Source organism: Gossypium raimondii, chromosome 5 (assembly GCF_025698545.1).
Source record: "Gossypium raimondii isolate GPD5lz chromosome 5, ASM2569854v1, whole genome shotgun sequence".
Lineage (NCBI taxonomy): Eukaryota > Viridiplantae > Streptophyta > Magnoliopsida > Malvales > Malvaceae > Gossypium > Gossypium raimondii.
In genome coordinates, this window is record NC_068569.1 from 4,954,318 (window position 1) to 4,968,790 (window position 14,473).

A 14,473-nucleotide genomic window follows, 5' to 3' on the forward strand; every position below is an offset into this window, starting at 1 on the left:
AGTTACATTTGCAAAAGAGATGGTACGAGGTCTCTATTTTAGATTGATGTAATGCACAATCTGTGTCCATAGGTTTAATTATTTTGTGAAATTCAATTGTGCAAGGTAGAGTTTATTGAAAATCTTACACATAAAGATGGTTATTTTAAAAGGTATTTTAGTTAATCACAACATCCGCCAAGCATTTTTAGGGATGTTGATATCAATTTCTTTTACCAAAACTTGTGTGGAGATAGATTTTGTAATGTTTTCTTTTATTATTTTGCATTTTTTAAAAGTTTTGTAAGTTAATGTTTTAAATTATTTATTTACGTGTTTTTATCTTTTTAGTTTTTAAAAAAAGTGATATATTAGTATGATTATCTGTAAGAAAGTATTAGTCTCCATTACCAATGTTAAAAAAACAATACCATTTGATCATGTACTATCCTCAAATTTAAAATTGATATCTAAAAGTAACTATTGTCATAACAAATAATTTAATGTATTAAATGAACAACACAAATTAATGTACACATACATGTATACACATACAACATTTGATATATATATACACATATATTCATTCACCATATAATAACCTTATATTAGAAGACATAAAATATATACTTAATTATTTATTAATGCATGCACAAATGTCATGAGATGCAAAGACTCGAAATATGCTTAAAAAAGACGAGCGCCACCAAGCATGGCCTCCATTATCCTATGCGTAGAAAAAAGACATTTCTAATGCTTGCAATTTGCATGGATACGTTTTAATAACCAAGAAGCATAAAAGATAAACACATGTAATGTTCATGCAACAAAGATCCTTGGTAAAATTCAGACGGAGGCGACTAAAATTGAACACTAATGAACTTAAACGTACCTATCTTAACAAATTTACTCAGGAAAGTTTCAACAAAGCCATGATTTCTATATTCACACGTACACATTAAATTAGAAAAGCTGAGCAACCAATGGAACACATAGTCTAAAGAACTAATTATACAACAAACTAAAGTCTTAAGTATAGGACAAATTTCATCACATGCAATGCAAATTACATAAACAAGGACCCATTACAGTGTAGATCTATACCAGTAAACCATTTCCTTTCTCCTTACTTCTGTTGTTTTCTGCTCCTATCTGCTATCGCTCCTACCGTCCCTCTTTAATCCATGGTCGAGCCCGACTTCCCAAGCCTCTCCTTAATCGTGACTTCTTCTCAACGTCTCCCTTTTTGAAGCTTTTTCCTCTAGATTTTCTATGGTCTCCCCTCTCCCTTTCTTTTTTATTTTAGCTGTGGCAAATGCCCCACCAATCACAATGTTTTTATCACAGTTCTCTTTTAATTAAATAATAATTTCGTGGCCATAAGAGTAATAATAATACTAATATTAATATCAATAAAATTCTACAACTTAAAAAAAATCAAATTTCAATTCAAGCTTGACTAGAACAAAATATGATTACTGAAATTGATAAATTAATTAAATTGAATAACATTGTTAAAATTTATTATTAAATCATAAACTTAAAATTAACAATTCAATAATTTACGCCAAATAAAACAACACAACATTACATTCCAACAATTTATATGTAAGCACAGAGTTCATTTGTTTAACAATATTTAAACTAATAAATTTCTATGGTGATTACATTCTATCAAATTAAAATAAATAAATTAGCTTTTCCAAATTTCGTAAAATGAATGGATAAAATCTATAATTAGATAAAATTGTTTGATTTGAAAGTTTAATTATATTGATATTTTTTAGTACAATTAAAATATCATTTATATTTATTTTACTGTTCATAAAAATAATCTTCTTTCAAATTTGATTACTCATTTTAATAATTTCGTTTTAAAAGTTTAAACTTTAATAGTTGGCTTAATAATAGTGGAATGTATTTTCACATTGCAGTAAGTAATTGTTTAATTATGCAGCTTTTAGGATGGAAAGAGCATGACCTTTGGGCTAATATATGTATTAGGTTAATGATTGAATTGCTAGTTAAATTGGTTCAACAAAAATATTATTATTAATTTATTAATAAAATATAAATATAAATAAAATTAAAATTAAAATTAAAATATAGTTTTATTTTTATAAATTTTTTTACAATAACTATCTCTTTATAACATTCAAATGCTTTACAAATTTTAATAGATAAAAGGAATTATTATATAGTGTTAATGTTTTTAAAGACTATTTTACCACTCACCAACTACACCACTATTACTTCTGCATTTAAAGAAACCGACTTTAATCATAATTATATTGGTATAGTTGGACAAAAATATGTAGAACAATAACGTAATGTAAAACAAACAATTAATGTAATTTATATATGATAATATAATTAAGCATAGATATAAATAATAAAATCAAAATTTACCATTGAAATATTGAAAACTATGGGGGACTTTGTCTTAATTAATTAACAATGGGAAGCGTGGGAGTGGGGGTATTTGGCTGAATGAAATTTCATCTCATCCCAGCAACCCAGAGAAAGAATAATAACATTACCAGAAAAGCCAAGGCCAAAGGTGGAAAGCCGAAGCTTATAACGCTGTATAATTAGAGAAATTGATCAACAATCTGTTTAAGGTGTCTGGATAGAACTTTCTTGCAAATAAATAACAGGGTCTCTTCACATTATTCCACAAGCATGGCCCATAAAAGACTCTCCTCTGCATCCAAACAATGTCACACAATACCTCTTTGTTACTCTATGATTTACTATTTTCTTCCAAACAAATAACCCATAAAAATAAATTGACCCTTTTTTTTTCTTTACCTTTGGATCACTTGTGATATGTATGCCGTCATCAATAGACTGCAAAAATCGAAATCTATTATTAATTAATTATAAACAAACTGAAACAAAAAACATTTGGGAAGGAAGGAGTACTGTATGTAGGATGTACCGAAAGGTTCTTGAGGAACTCAAATGAAATATCTTCAGCCCTAAATGATCTAGGATGCCACTTCCCTTCAGACCAGTCCACATATGTCACTGACCGATTTGCGATTCCACCAGGATCAATCATCTGAAGTATACAAAATATTTGGGTTAAGGAGGGAGGTTGGTCATACTTGTATGTATGTAATAAATAACAATTAAGAGTATGTTATTCGTGCAAGCAGTAGAAATAAGTCTGATGTTACCAACATTAAAAAAGGTTGGCAAGTAATGCTCGTCTGCATAGCAATTGCGCCCTTCAAAATTTGGCTGACAACAAGATGGGATGGTATGTTAAGAATATGGATAAATTAACTTATTATCCACGAGTAAGCAATATGAAGTAACTATGATGGGTAGAATACCTTGCAATAAAGCCGAAATTTTGTGTAATAAAGGCTGTCAGCCATAATTATTATAGCATGCTGCCGCTTCATGGAGAACCACTGAAATAAAATATGAACCAAAACCAACTAAATGCATGAGAAACATCAATGTCATGATTTGTTTTTGTTGCAAAAACACACCTCTATTTGTAAAGAGAGAACATATTTAGCACCGAAACCTTACTGTGTTCTGCCAACACACTGTTACAAACTTCCAACTCACAAAAATTTACACGTTTTTATTAACCAGGAGTGTTACCATACTGGGAAACAATTAGAGGAATATAGCAGAGAATCTTTAAAAAAATAGAAAGGAAAGACGAGAGAACAGGATCAGCAATGTGGTACACTTTATTATATCAGACATAAGAAGCCCTATTGGAGGATTTAGGATTCCATAAATTTTGTCAGTTTAAAGTTAACTTCTTTGATCACGAAATTAAGAGAGAATAGATCCTAACCTCTGGTCTAAGTAACTTTTAAGAATCATATTTATGTATAATATCATCTATAGTAACTTTTCTGTTATTATGATGGTGGCAAACAAGTATAAAAAAGAAGTGATAATTCTGAACAAAGAAAGCTAAGGTATCTTTTCCTCTTTACATTTTATACAAATTGCCTTAAAAAGCACACTAATTTTGTCCCAACATGCCAAAAGCTGCGTGGTTCATTGGTAGGGTACAGAATTCTTAGTCTTGGTGACTAGCGTTCAATCCCTAGCGGCCTAAGTACCAAAAAATGTTTCAACATCCCAACCACCAATTATAACTTATAAAAGCTACGGTGACTACAAAAAGAGGTGGAAGTTCAATTGCACTTCAGTCAATTTTCAGTCTTCAGGCTTGCCTGGTTGAGAAAAAGGGGAAGCCGCTCCTACTTCAAACAAGAAAATATTTCTAAATTGCATTAGCAAGCAAGGCAGGAATAGCAATATCTCAATAACAACCAACAGAACTATTCTAACAGATGCCAACTGGAAAGACTGTGGTAATAACAACTGATCTCATCTTTCTGGGATTGGTAAATAAGCTCAAAGCTATGTAGCAAGTAAAAGGGTTTACCTGTGAACCTTTCCTGAAAGCAGCCTTTTCAACTTCGGGCATCATACGCTCTGAATACCTCCCAGTTCCATGTGGACCCAGATCCACAAAACTGATGACAGAGAGACCAAATGTAAGAAAATTAGTTTTTATAAAATCTTAATATTTATGGAAAGCAATGAAAAAGGCATTCAAACTAAGTTACATGACAGAATAAAAAGGAGTTTCAGTATGCTCACCAGTCAATAAAGCTGACATTAGTGTGCATCAGATAGTTGTAGACGTAGTCGAAATTGTGTAGTGGTACGCAGCTATAGGAGAAGATTTAACAAAGAGAATTGTAGATAAATACCGATCATAAGAATATTATGCATGAAACTGATGCCTCTTTACCTATCTGACAGCAACACAAACTGCAGGTTATCAGGGTCTAAAAGTGCATGTGCCAACAGTCTCCTCTCAGCATCAACCATGGAAATTTTCCCCCAATCCACCTGCATGTGATAGCTACTTCTTAGGAGGCACTACATAGTGACATTCAAGCAGGCATGTGATATAAATGGTGGAAAAGAAGAAGATATAATTCATCAAAAATTGGGGAACAAAAGGGGTTATCATCAAAATCAAAATTGCATGTGCACGCCCATCCTTTAAAGTTTCTTTTTCCAAGAAACTTTTCAAGGCTAAAGTCCACCTACGTTTTCACTGTGAATGTCCCGACCAATAAAATATTGACTTGTGTGTCCTGGTTTTTCTCTGGAAGCATGTACATATACAGAGAATCTGCCCTCATGGCCCTGTAGCAAAAGATTAAACGATGTGATTTGTGATAAAATTTGAAATTTCTAAAGCATGGAATTCTACCTACTTTTGAGAAGGATAAGAAGTTGCACTTGTAAAACAGTCACAAATTCTTACAGGCCACGAATTAAAACTCTATCAAGCATTCGTAATTTCGAACTGTTTCTCAACTAATTAATCTAAAAACAAGTTACTAAAGTGTGTATAAGCCTCCAGAAAACCACTGTTCATCAGGAACCAGCATCTATAACTCTCTCTAAACCAGATACAGAAGTCCATGAAGCATACTAGAAAATCAATGATCACAACAAAACATCTAAGCATCTACATAGAATGAAAAAGAAGTACTGGCGATACTTGCAAATGAAAAGTTGCATAACTGATGCAAAGTAAAGAAAAAAGAACTGACAACCAAGGAACAAAGTATTACGCGAAAGAACTTATCCCACAGTAGCTCAAAAGGTAGTGTCCCTGGAGTCAAAAACAGGAAAGCAATTTTTGAATCCGCCGATTGGATAGGAGGAGTGTTGAGGATTTCCTTAATTACAACCTGAGATATTGTCTCTTCATCACTCAATTCCCTAGCAGGAAATGATGGTGACTGGTACAAAGTACAATCTCCAGATGAAAAGAAATAGCAGGCTGTCGAACTTGATAGAGGAGAAACATAGGCAGTAATCAAGACTATGATCACAAAAGTTACCAATATAATAATCCACAACGGCCTCTTCAGATGCGGGCGCTTTCTTAAACCAGACATGATACGAAAATCTTTTACATTTAGCTGCCATGGACAAGTTGTCTTCATCTAGATTGAAGGCAACGTGCCAGTATCTCAAATTACTGCCCAGTTACCTTATCTTACCATCGTACAGCTTCACCGTCGAGTGCAAAGACCACTATTGTATGCCGATCAGGTCATTGGAATTAGACCATCATCTGAAAAGGGCAAAATGGGAAATAAAATCAGCATCAAAGCGATGGATGCATGCATCCTAACAAACCTTACAAAGCATGTGTTCAGATAGCAAAATATTGAGTGTAAAACAGGGCCACTATTGTTTGTTTCATTCACACAAATACACACACCATGTTGACAATGCAGACTGAAGGAGCTAAATATAAGATAAAGTTACACAGAAAATACTCCTTAGCTTCTATTTTAGGTAAATATTAAATCATAGAAGATCAGAAAAGAACATCCAAAACCAACTTTAAAATGCGCCAGTAATATAAAGGTATCTCTGCTGGTGAAATATATTTTTAATAATATACAATACAGCTACAGGGATTGTAGGAAGAGCCAAAACATTTGAAGGCATACACAATAACACATTACAACTGAGAATTGCAATATCATTATAGCTACAGGGATTTGAAGACTGGATCCTACAAGCAGTGTTTATCAGCGGATTCAATAAATACTCCGATTGAGAATTCTAGAAATTATAATGGAAAAAGAATAAAACCCGCAATGGAATAGCGATTAGCGATATGAGAAGGTGGAATCATAGAAGAAAGAAAAAAGATATCGCTTTCACAAAAAAAAAAGAAAGAATTGAAAGCAAGGATTAGAATTTAGAAAGGAAGAAGGAAGAGTACCTACCTGGAGCTGGAATTTGGAAATGCAGAGAGATTGGATCGATCAGATCAGATCAGAACAGAGAGTGAGTGTAGCAGCAAGCAAACGCCAATCGCCAAATGGCGATCTCCTCTATTGGATTGTATGACTGTATAATTCTATTTGAGGAAGTACGTGCGCGTTAATATAACATAACATAACATAACATTGTGCATGCACATATGTGTCTAGATATGAACATATTTGCATTTTTTTATAGTTGGCTTCCTTGTCTATAATTCCTATTTCCTAAAAATTAATTAAAGTAAGGCAATGCCCCCTTTCATAACCGAAACTTTCTCCTTCCACCATTCAACTTCTCTTCGAGAATCATTCAAACCTATACCCTTTTCCCACTTTACCCTTCACATTTCACTTTCTCCACCGCATAGTATTTAAAACCATGTCATGAAGAGACCTAAATTTTTTTTGGATTAGATTGAACTATACTATACCTCAATACATAACATTACCGCATGACTACATTTCCTCTCATTTTTGTGTGCCTCTTTTCGTGCCCTTTGAATTTTATCCATTCACGTCATTCAATTTAGTGTTATTTCCAGCTCTCATATTTTTACACTGCTATGTTCAATTAAATTTGTATGCTTCTAGATCTTGGAAGTCAATCTCTTATCATGTTTAATTTTAGTCTGGAGAATCAAGAATTTCCAGATTTTGATAAATCTATACTTCTAAAAATGCCATCAAATAATGATAAAGAAGGTTTCATGAAAATATATATTTGTTTATGTTAAAGACGAACCCAATTTTAAGGGAACCAAAATTAAATTATAATTTTTACAGTAGTAAAAATAAAATTTCACTATTTACATAGCCTATATTTTTATTACTTTAGGGGATCAAAACACAATTTTACCTTTATTAATTTAAAATTTTAAATAACCTAACTAAAATTTTTTTTCATTTTAGGGTTCAAGCCCCTGGTTAATGTCCAGCAAAAATTGTTAAGCAACTCTTGCTTCAGTTCGTTTCCAGTGCAAGATTCATCATCAATAGAAAATCTTTAGTCACTTAAGTGAAATAGGACGAGAAATTTGTCTTTCAAGATCTTGAATCATTTTTATATTATTTTCCTTCATAGATTTAGGTCTTGTAATTTTTTTCGATATACGGAAATTTAATATTGAATTTTGAAATTTAACTGAAATGTTTTTGTTAATATTTTGTCCTTAAAAAAATAATATGATGTTAAAACAAGATGATAAATATTATACGTGGACGAATAGCATTCGAGAGAACGCAAAAAGGGCAGAGGAAATCTATTCCCACGCTATTACTCTTGTTTTGTACGCAAAAAATAATATTTTTGTTTTGTACGCTGCGATGTTCTATATCCATACTCATGCTAACATACGCATCTTTTACCTACTACACCTATATATCATCTAGTCATCATGGATTGAAGAAAGAAACAATCTATACATAAGGACATAAAGATGAAAAACTGTCACGTGTTTCTTTCTGATTTGTTTACAAAATTGTTTATGGACTGCCCTTAAAACTAGGAAAATTGAACGTTTTAGATGTATGTATACATATAATAACTCCTTTACTACTACGAAATAATATAGACTCGGAACAACAATGAATAATTTTAGACTAACAGATACAAATGAAATATCGACCATCCATTTAGCAAAAAAGTAAAAAAATCTTTTATGTAAAATTATAAATGACTACAATAAATCACAATAAAAACTTCGGTAAAAACATCTTTGATAAAATGATAAGTTTCTAATTGAAGTAGCTTTTAGTAGTTATATTTTTCTTTAAAAATCATAAACAATAAAATTTAAACAAAACATGAACTTTAAGTATTTTATAATAGCATAAATATAAATAAACTCAATTTGCAGGACATTAAATTTCAACTAGCTCACCATATTATATTTAAATTTTATAATTAGTTAATTATATAGTTCAAGATACTACTCTTTCAAACATGGATAATGGATCATAGCAAAAACAGCTATTGAATACAGAAGCTTGCCGAAGCAGATGGCCTGGCTAGTCATGCCAATCCCTTAGAAATTAGAATGGGCTATGTCTATGCATATAGAGTCGGTGGAAAGTTGAAATTGCAACGCTCTCCCATGGGATCCCATCCAGAGACTAGCTAAAGTAGGCAATAAACAAACAGTAATCCTTGGAGACAAAGACAAGATAGAGTATAAAACCCCTTGGATGTCTCAACTTAAAAAGTATGATGATTTCTGAAACAGAGACTGAGTTGTTTCGTTTGTGAATCCAGAAGAAAAAAAAAAATTACACTAACATAAATAAAATACACAACTCCTAAAACTAGGAATCTCAAGATTTCAACCTTGTAGCATCACTAGGGTTCTTAACTTTTTCTAATTCCACACCCTCCCCAAAAAATAATAATAATATTAAAACCAGGGACCTTGAGGGGTAAGAGAAGATTAAATACTTCCAATTGCAACACCACAGCTCCCTACCCAACATGATCACCTAGAGCCCCTAAAAAGTAAAAACATACGTCCAGTTAGCCTGCCATAAATACAAACAGAATAGTTAGTAGCAATCTAAGTCGCAAATCTATGCAGAACAACACGGCAGGAATCCATGAAATCAAATTTTGACATCAGCTGCAGAACCTATCATATATTAAGTCGCATTATTATGCAATCGCAGAAGTATACCTCTAATATTTCCCAACATTCAGAGACCAAAACCTAAATACACGCAGTCTACTTGTCTGTGTGCCCCCTTTTGCCCTTACGACGACCATGGTGGACTGCATTAGTATGTCGAACACGCTTCTTTGTCTTTTTGCTGCAAAAATTAAAGTTTTTGACATGGTGAAGACAAGGCTATTTACGGCAAACTACATCAATCTTATTAGAACAATGGAAAATGCACCACAAGACAGCATAGATAATTAAGAAACTGACCAGAAAATTGCTGAAAATATTCTGAACAAAATAATAATAGGTAGAGCCAATAGAGCAGATGCCTGACATTAAACCAAGAGAAGTTGTTTTCTTTGAGCCAAGTAAGAATGGATTAAATAATCTGATTTCAGCTGACAGTAATAGGAAAAGGTATGCTACTACTATATACCTACCGAAAACCATTCAAGCTCTTTGGTTGCAAGAGGTCTTGTCAGCTCATGCTTCTTCAAAGTTTCTTGCACAGAGGCTTGAACCTAAACAGTACAGCAGCAACAGTTGGATAAACTATGATATATTTAAAAAATAACACCACTTCAAAGGCAACGAGGTAACGACAATCTGAAAAAAATACTATATTCAGATACCAGATTCCAACATAATTAATAAAGAAGAAAGCTCCAATTGAACCACATTTTATGTAATGCAGCCAACATGGTATGCCACAAAAGTTAGGAGACCATTACACCAAAGTCAAGCAAATTATTCAAGTTCATCTACTAGTAAAAGAAAACTTAAACTCATTACCCATTGCAATTGTTAACCCTCTAAAACATTCAACAGGAAATAAAAATAATGTGAATACCTCCTTGCATGAATGGATCAAGGCAACTTCAAAAAGTAACAAATGATAACCCATATTTTCACTTTCCATAACTACCTTTCCTTCAGATTCACTGCGGTGACCTCAATAAAACAACTAAAGATTACAAATAGACAAATCATGCTTAGAGTTTCAATCCCTTTGCCAGATCACGCCCTGTTTCTCACAATGTACCTGTTGATGGTATGTTGTTGCTGATTCCAAAAACCTCCCATAAGCTTTAACTACCTCCTTTGTATAGGGCTTCATCACCACAGAAATTTTATCAACATGAGGCTTTGCTAAAGTAGCAACCTGATCAATATATGGCTTACTGAACTTCTTGGCTTCCTGTGATCAAGAAACCTGTGCTTTAGGAAGCATGTCAACAAAGTAGAGAGACATGGTGGAGATGTGAAGTGTCACATACCTGGAAGTAAGGATCAACTGTTTCTTGAACTTTGATAATATGAGGAGTTATTGTAGCCTTCGATACCTCATAAATTTCAACAGTTTTTGCAGTTAGCGATTGCACATGTGGTTCAGCATATGTAGTTACCGCCACCCACTGATCCTTAGCAGCTGGAACCCATTTCTTCGACAGTAAAGATTAAAATAATAAGAATGCAGCTTTGATTAGAAAGAAATTCATAATAACTTTGGAAATAGCAGCTTCAGAAGAATCATACGGTTTTAATTGCTTCCATGTGGGGTTCAGCCCACTTTTTAGCTAAGGCCTTTCTCTCTAGAGCCTGCATAAAATATGAACATTATGTAGTTGTAATAATATGATGTATATGCTCAACAGCAATGTTGCACCTATTATGAGATTGGAAACCTAAAATGACAAAATATATACCAGTTTTAACCTGTAAGATCTAAAAGGCACCACATGGCAGTAAAGGAGAAAAAAAACAGTACCTTCTGGATCACCATATCCATGTTTGGTTTTCCATGCTGATTCCAATGTGTCTGAATGAAGGCCTACAAGTTCATAGAATAACATGGGAGATCTGTTTCTGTAATAAATACAAAACATAAAATTTTATTCTAAATTTACCTGACCACGAATTAACTGTGTAGCAAGCCAAGGTGGGAGCCATGCGCTGTGAACCTGATTGCAATCATTACTATTAGACTATTTCGTATTACCATGTTCTTTAAAAAAAACAGACTTCCATCTTTGTTGCTAAATCTCCAGTTAATAATCAATAAGAGTACATGTTTTACTATTTTGACCTAGTACAGGTAATTTGATAAAATTAACATCCTAGTTCTAATTAAAATTTTTAATTTACAGTTTCAGATATCGAAGACAGCTCCAATTAATAGAAACTACAGATAAAGAAAACCCATCGAAACAAAGGTTGTAAGGGACAAATCAAATAAAGCAACAATTGCTGTCCTTAAAGTATTAACCCTGTCTAACGAACCTCCCAAAGCAAAAACCCATAATATTTGTTAGTTCCTTTAGCTTAAGAAAGATTACTTCAACCAGCAGATCGTATACACAATTTACTAAGTTCACTCAGAAATGTTTGTGACAAGGAGGTCCAAAAGAATTCCAAACAGATAGCACAGCATTCTGAACCAAGAAAAATACCTCCATCAACTCATTTGCCTTTGAAGTGGCCTCAAACTTTGCCTTTATCAGTTCTTCCTATTAAAAAAAGATAATTATATAGTCAGAAAATTATCTCCGGCACAATTGTCTAGAGCAAAGTATGATATTGCACGTATTTAGCCATAACATACCTCTGCAATTTTTAGAGCTCGCTCAGTTTTTGCTAGTTTGTTCTCCTGTTCCTTATTGATCTTTTGAAGCTGTAAAATGATTGCAGAGCAAAACAACAAAACAATTGGAGTTTCTCACGCTTATAGCAAAACAAAGAGGAAAAAGAGATGAAGAAACTTACATTCTCTAGCTGCAAATTCAATTCATTCAACTTGTTCTCAGCTTTAGTTGCACGGGATTCCAAATAATCTTTATCCTTCAATTTTGCTTCTAGTTCAGTTTTAAGTTTATCAACCTGGACAACAAGTAATATCAGAATGTTACATAAAAGCTATATTTATCTGTAAAACTAGAAACATCCTTGATAAGAAAATACCTGTTTCTGCAATTCAAGAGCTTTCGCATGAGCTTTTCCCACCCGTTCCTCAGCATCTGAGGTTCCTTTTTTCTAAGAAACAACGAAGTATAACTTTTAGCATCCGAAGGATGGGAGTAAGCCCTTGCCATCAGTAAATCTCGTTCTTTTCACCATGCAACTAATTTATAGTTAAGAAACAAGAAAACAAAGTAAAGAATTTACACACCTGAAGAGATGATAATTCAGAGTGCAACGATGCCATGCTGTCAGATTTTTCTTCTATAATTTTATCTTTCAGCTTTATCATCTCATCCTTGGTTTTCAATTCTCGAATTTTCTCCACAACATTTGATTCTTTATAGGAGGAGAAAAAAAAAGATTGTAATTAGCGAACAAAGATGAACCAGAACTCCGCATTTGAAAACGATTGAACTTTCACCAAATAAAAATAAATAAATAAATAAATAAAAATCGAAGCTTAAGCCACTCTAATTGATAGGCTAACAACGATTACAGCATGAAGATGAGTAAGTAGATAACCAAATTGGAAAGTCAATTCATCACAAGAGTCAGTACTAGTAGAATAAATAAAACAAAGTAATCTAGAATAGTGGGTCTAAAGTAAAAGTCTTTAAATCTGAAATAGAATATAGTAGAGAAAATGATACAAAAAAAAGTAATCAAGACGAGTAATCATGAGAATCGGGGACAAGAAAGCTAACCAAGAAGACGGATCTTAGACTTCAGTTGATCCAACTCCATCTTAAGAGCAGAAGAATCGGCGGCGTCCGATTCAAGCAGCGGTTCAGTTGAGGCATCGGCTCCAATCTTGGTGAAAACTAGGGCCAAAAAGAGGGAGAAAATCAGGAGCCTATACGCTGCCATTTACAAGCCACCGAAAATCGTCGCGAACAAGAAAACCTAAAGAAACACCCACCAAGGGACAGCCCAAGGGTTTTCAACTTCCTCTTCCTCGGTATTAATGGGGATGTGTGTTTTTCTTTCTTAATTTTTCTAGTTGTTTCTTGTTGAAGGTTGATATCGATAATCTTTATGGAGGAGATCTAATTATTGATTCTGAAAAATAAAATTTAAAAAAGAAAAAAGAAAAATCTTTTGCTCTATATGTGTTGTCAGTCTAGACAAACGTGGCAATTTTTTTAAAATGATTTTTTTTTTCATTTGCCACACCGAAAATTAGGGTCTGTTTTGATTGAGGAAAATGATTTTCCATTTGAAAAATGAACTCCAAAATAAGGAAAAATGGGTTATATTTTAGAAAAAATATCTTACTCTTTCAATTTCCGTAAGACATTTTCCGTTCTCTCCTCTCTATCGCCTCCTTTATTCCTTCCTTCATTTCCGGTAAAAAATTACTTCTATTTATCGATTTTCCAGTAACTTATTTTTTTAATTATTCAATACTTGTTTTTTTAACACAATTATAAATAATTTATTTGATATTAATTTTTTTCAATTTATAACAATTAATATGTGGCTTAATAATTGAGTATTATTATAAATAAATCATTGCAATATATGTAAAAATAATTTAAAATATAAAAATTTATTAATATATATCAATATATGTAAAAACAATTTTTTCAAAAATATTTTTAGGAAATCATAAAATAAACAAAAATATTTTACATGATTCAATCAAACACCGAAAATATTTTCCAAGAATCATTTTACGAAAAGTAAAACATTTTCCGAAATTATTTTACGGAAAACATTTTACTGACAATCAAACAGACTCTTGCTGAAGATATGAGCTGATTGTATGTAGAATGGATATTTGCTTCGAATTATTTATGATAATTGGATTCGATTTAATCAAGTTTTTGGATTTTTATAGTAATTTTAAAATTTGAATTTTTAGATTTACTTTATTATTTTATAATTTTTGGATATTATTTAATAAATATTAATCTTTTAAATAATATTTCAAGTAAATATAAAAATAATCAAGATCTAAAATAATATTTCTACTGATCGATTTTCAACTTTTCATTATTTTTTTCTCCGCACTGGGGCGAAAACGGCAGCGGAAAA

General features: G+C 32.4%; 2 protein-coding genes across 3 annotated transcripts; both read right to left on the reverse strand.

The window, feature by feature from the left end:
• Nucleotides 1-2,312: 2,312 nt before the first annotated feature.
• Nucleotides 2,313-7,027, reverse strand: LOC105767432 (hypothetical protein). The gene is made up of 11 exons (XM_012586958.2): nucleotides 6,792-7,027; nucleotides 5,616-6,124; nucleotides 5,083-5,181; nucleotides 4,778-4,878; nucleotides 4,624-4,695; nucleotides 4,406-4,496; nucleotides 3,321-3,401; nucleotides 3,166-3,225; nucleotides 2,921-3,043; nucleotides 2,791-2,829; nucleotides 2,313-2,683 (listed from the first exon to the last, which is right to left on the reverse strand). The coding sequence occupies exons 2-11, from the start codon at nucleotides 5,991-5,993 to the stop codon at nucleotides 2,555-2,557; spliced, it is 1,173 nt and encodes a 390-aa protein (XP_012442412.1). The 5' UTR covers nucleotides 5,994-6,124; nucleotides 6,792-7,027; the 3' UTR covers nucleotides 2,313-2,554.
• A 1,967-nt stretch (nucleotides 7,028-8,994) lies between these two features.
• LOC105767431 (hypothetical protein) lies at nucleotides 8,995-13,497 on the reverse strand. Of its 2 annotated transcripts, none has more exons than XM_012586955.2 (15): nucleotides 13,141-13,497; nucleotides 12,645-12,772; nucleotides 12,437-12,508; nucleotides 12,242-12,355; nucleotides 12,081-12,149; nucleotides 11,929-11,985; nucleotides 11,386-11,439; nucleotides 11,247-11,309; nucleotides 11,015-11,077; nucleotides 10,756-10,920; nucleotides 10,521-10,676; nucleotides 9,919-9,999; nucleotides 9,746-9,807; nucleotides 9,494-9,626; nucleotides 8,995-9,311 (listed from the first exon to the last, which is right to left on the reverse strand). In XM_012586955.2, the coding sequence occupies exons 1-14, from the start codon at nucleotides 13,301-13,303 to the stop codon at nucleotides 9,542-9,544; spliced, it is 1,332 nt and encodes a 443-aa protein (XP_012442409.1). In that variant the 5' UTR covers nucleotides 13,304-13,497; the 3' UTR covers nucleotides 8,995-9,311; nucleotides 9,494-9,541. The 2 variants fall into 2 exon arrangements, with proteins under 2 accessions (XP_012442409.1, XP_012442407.1); XM_012586953.2 differs by having other exon boundaries at nucleotides 8,995-9,341.
• Nucleotides 13,498-14,473: the final 976 nt, after the last annotated feature.

What these genes read in the sequence shown, in the direction of transcription:
- LOC105767432 (XM_012586958.2), bottom strand. Translation starts at nt 5,993, where the DNA reads ATGAAGACAACTTGTCCATGGCAGCTAAATGTAAAAGATTTTCGTATC. An exon ending in TGTGGGATAAGTTCTTTCGC is followed by an intron (nt 5,182 to 5,615) that starts GTAATACTTTGT and finishes CTTTTGCTACAG; the next exon opens with GGCCATGAGGGCAGATTCTC. An exon ending in AGTTCCTCAAGAACCTTTCG is followed by an intron (nt 2,830 to 2,920) that starts GTACATCCTACA and finishes CGATTTTTGCAG; the next exon opens with TCTATTGATGACGGCATACA.
- LOC105767431 (XM_012586955.2), bottom strand. Translation starts at nt 13,303, where the DNA reads ATGGCAGCGTATAGGCTCCTGATTTTCTCCCTCTTTTTGGCCCTAGTT. An exon ending in CTGAATTATCATCTCTTCAG is followed by an intron (nt 12,509 to 12,644) that starts GTGTGTAAATTC and finishes GTTGTTTCTTAG; the next exon opens with AAAAAAGGAACCTCAGATGC. An exon ending in AGGCAAATGAGTTGATGGAG is followed by an intron (nt 11,440 to 11,928) that starts GTATTTTTCTTG and finishes GATTGCAATCAG; the next exon opens with GTTCACAGCGCATGGCTCCC.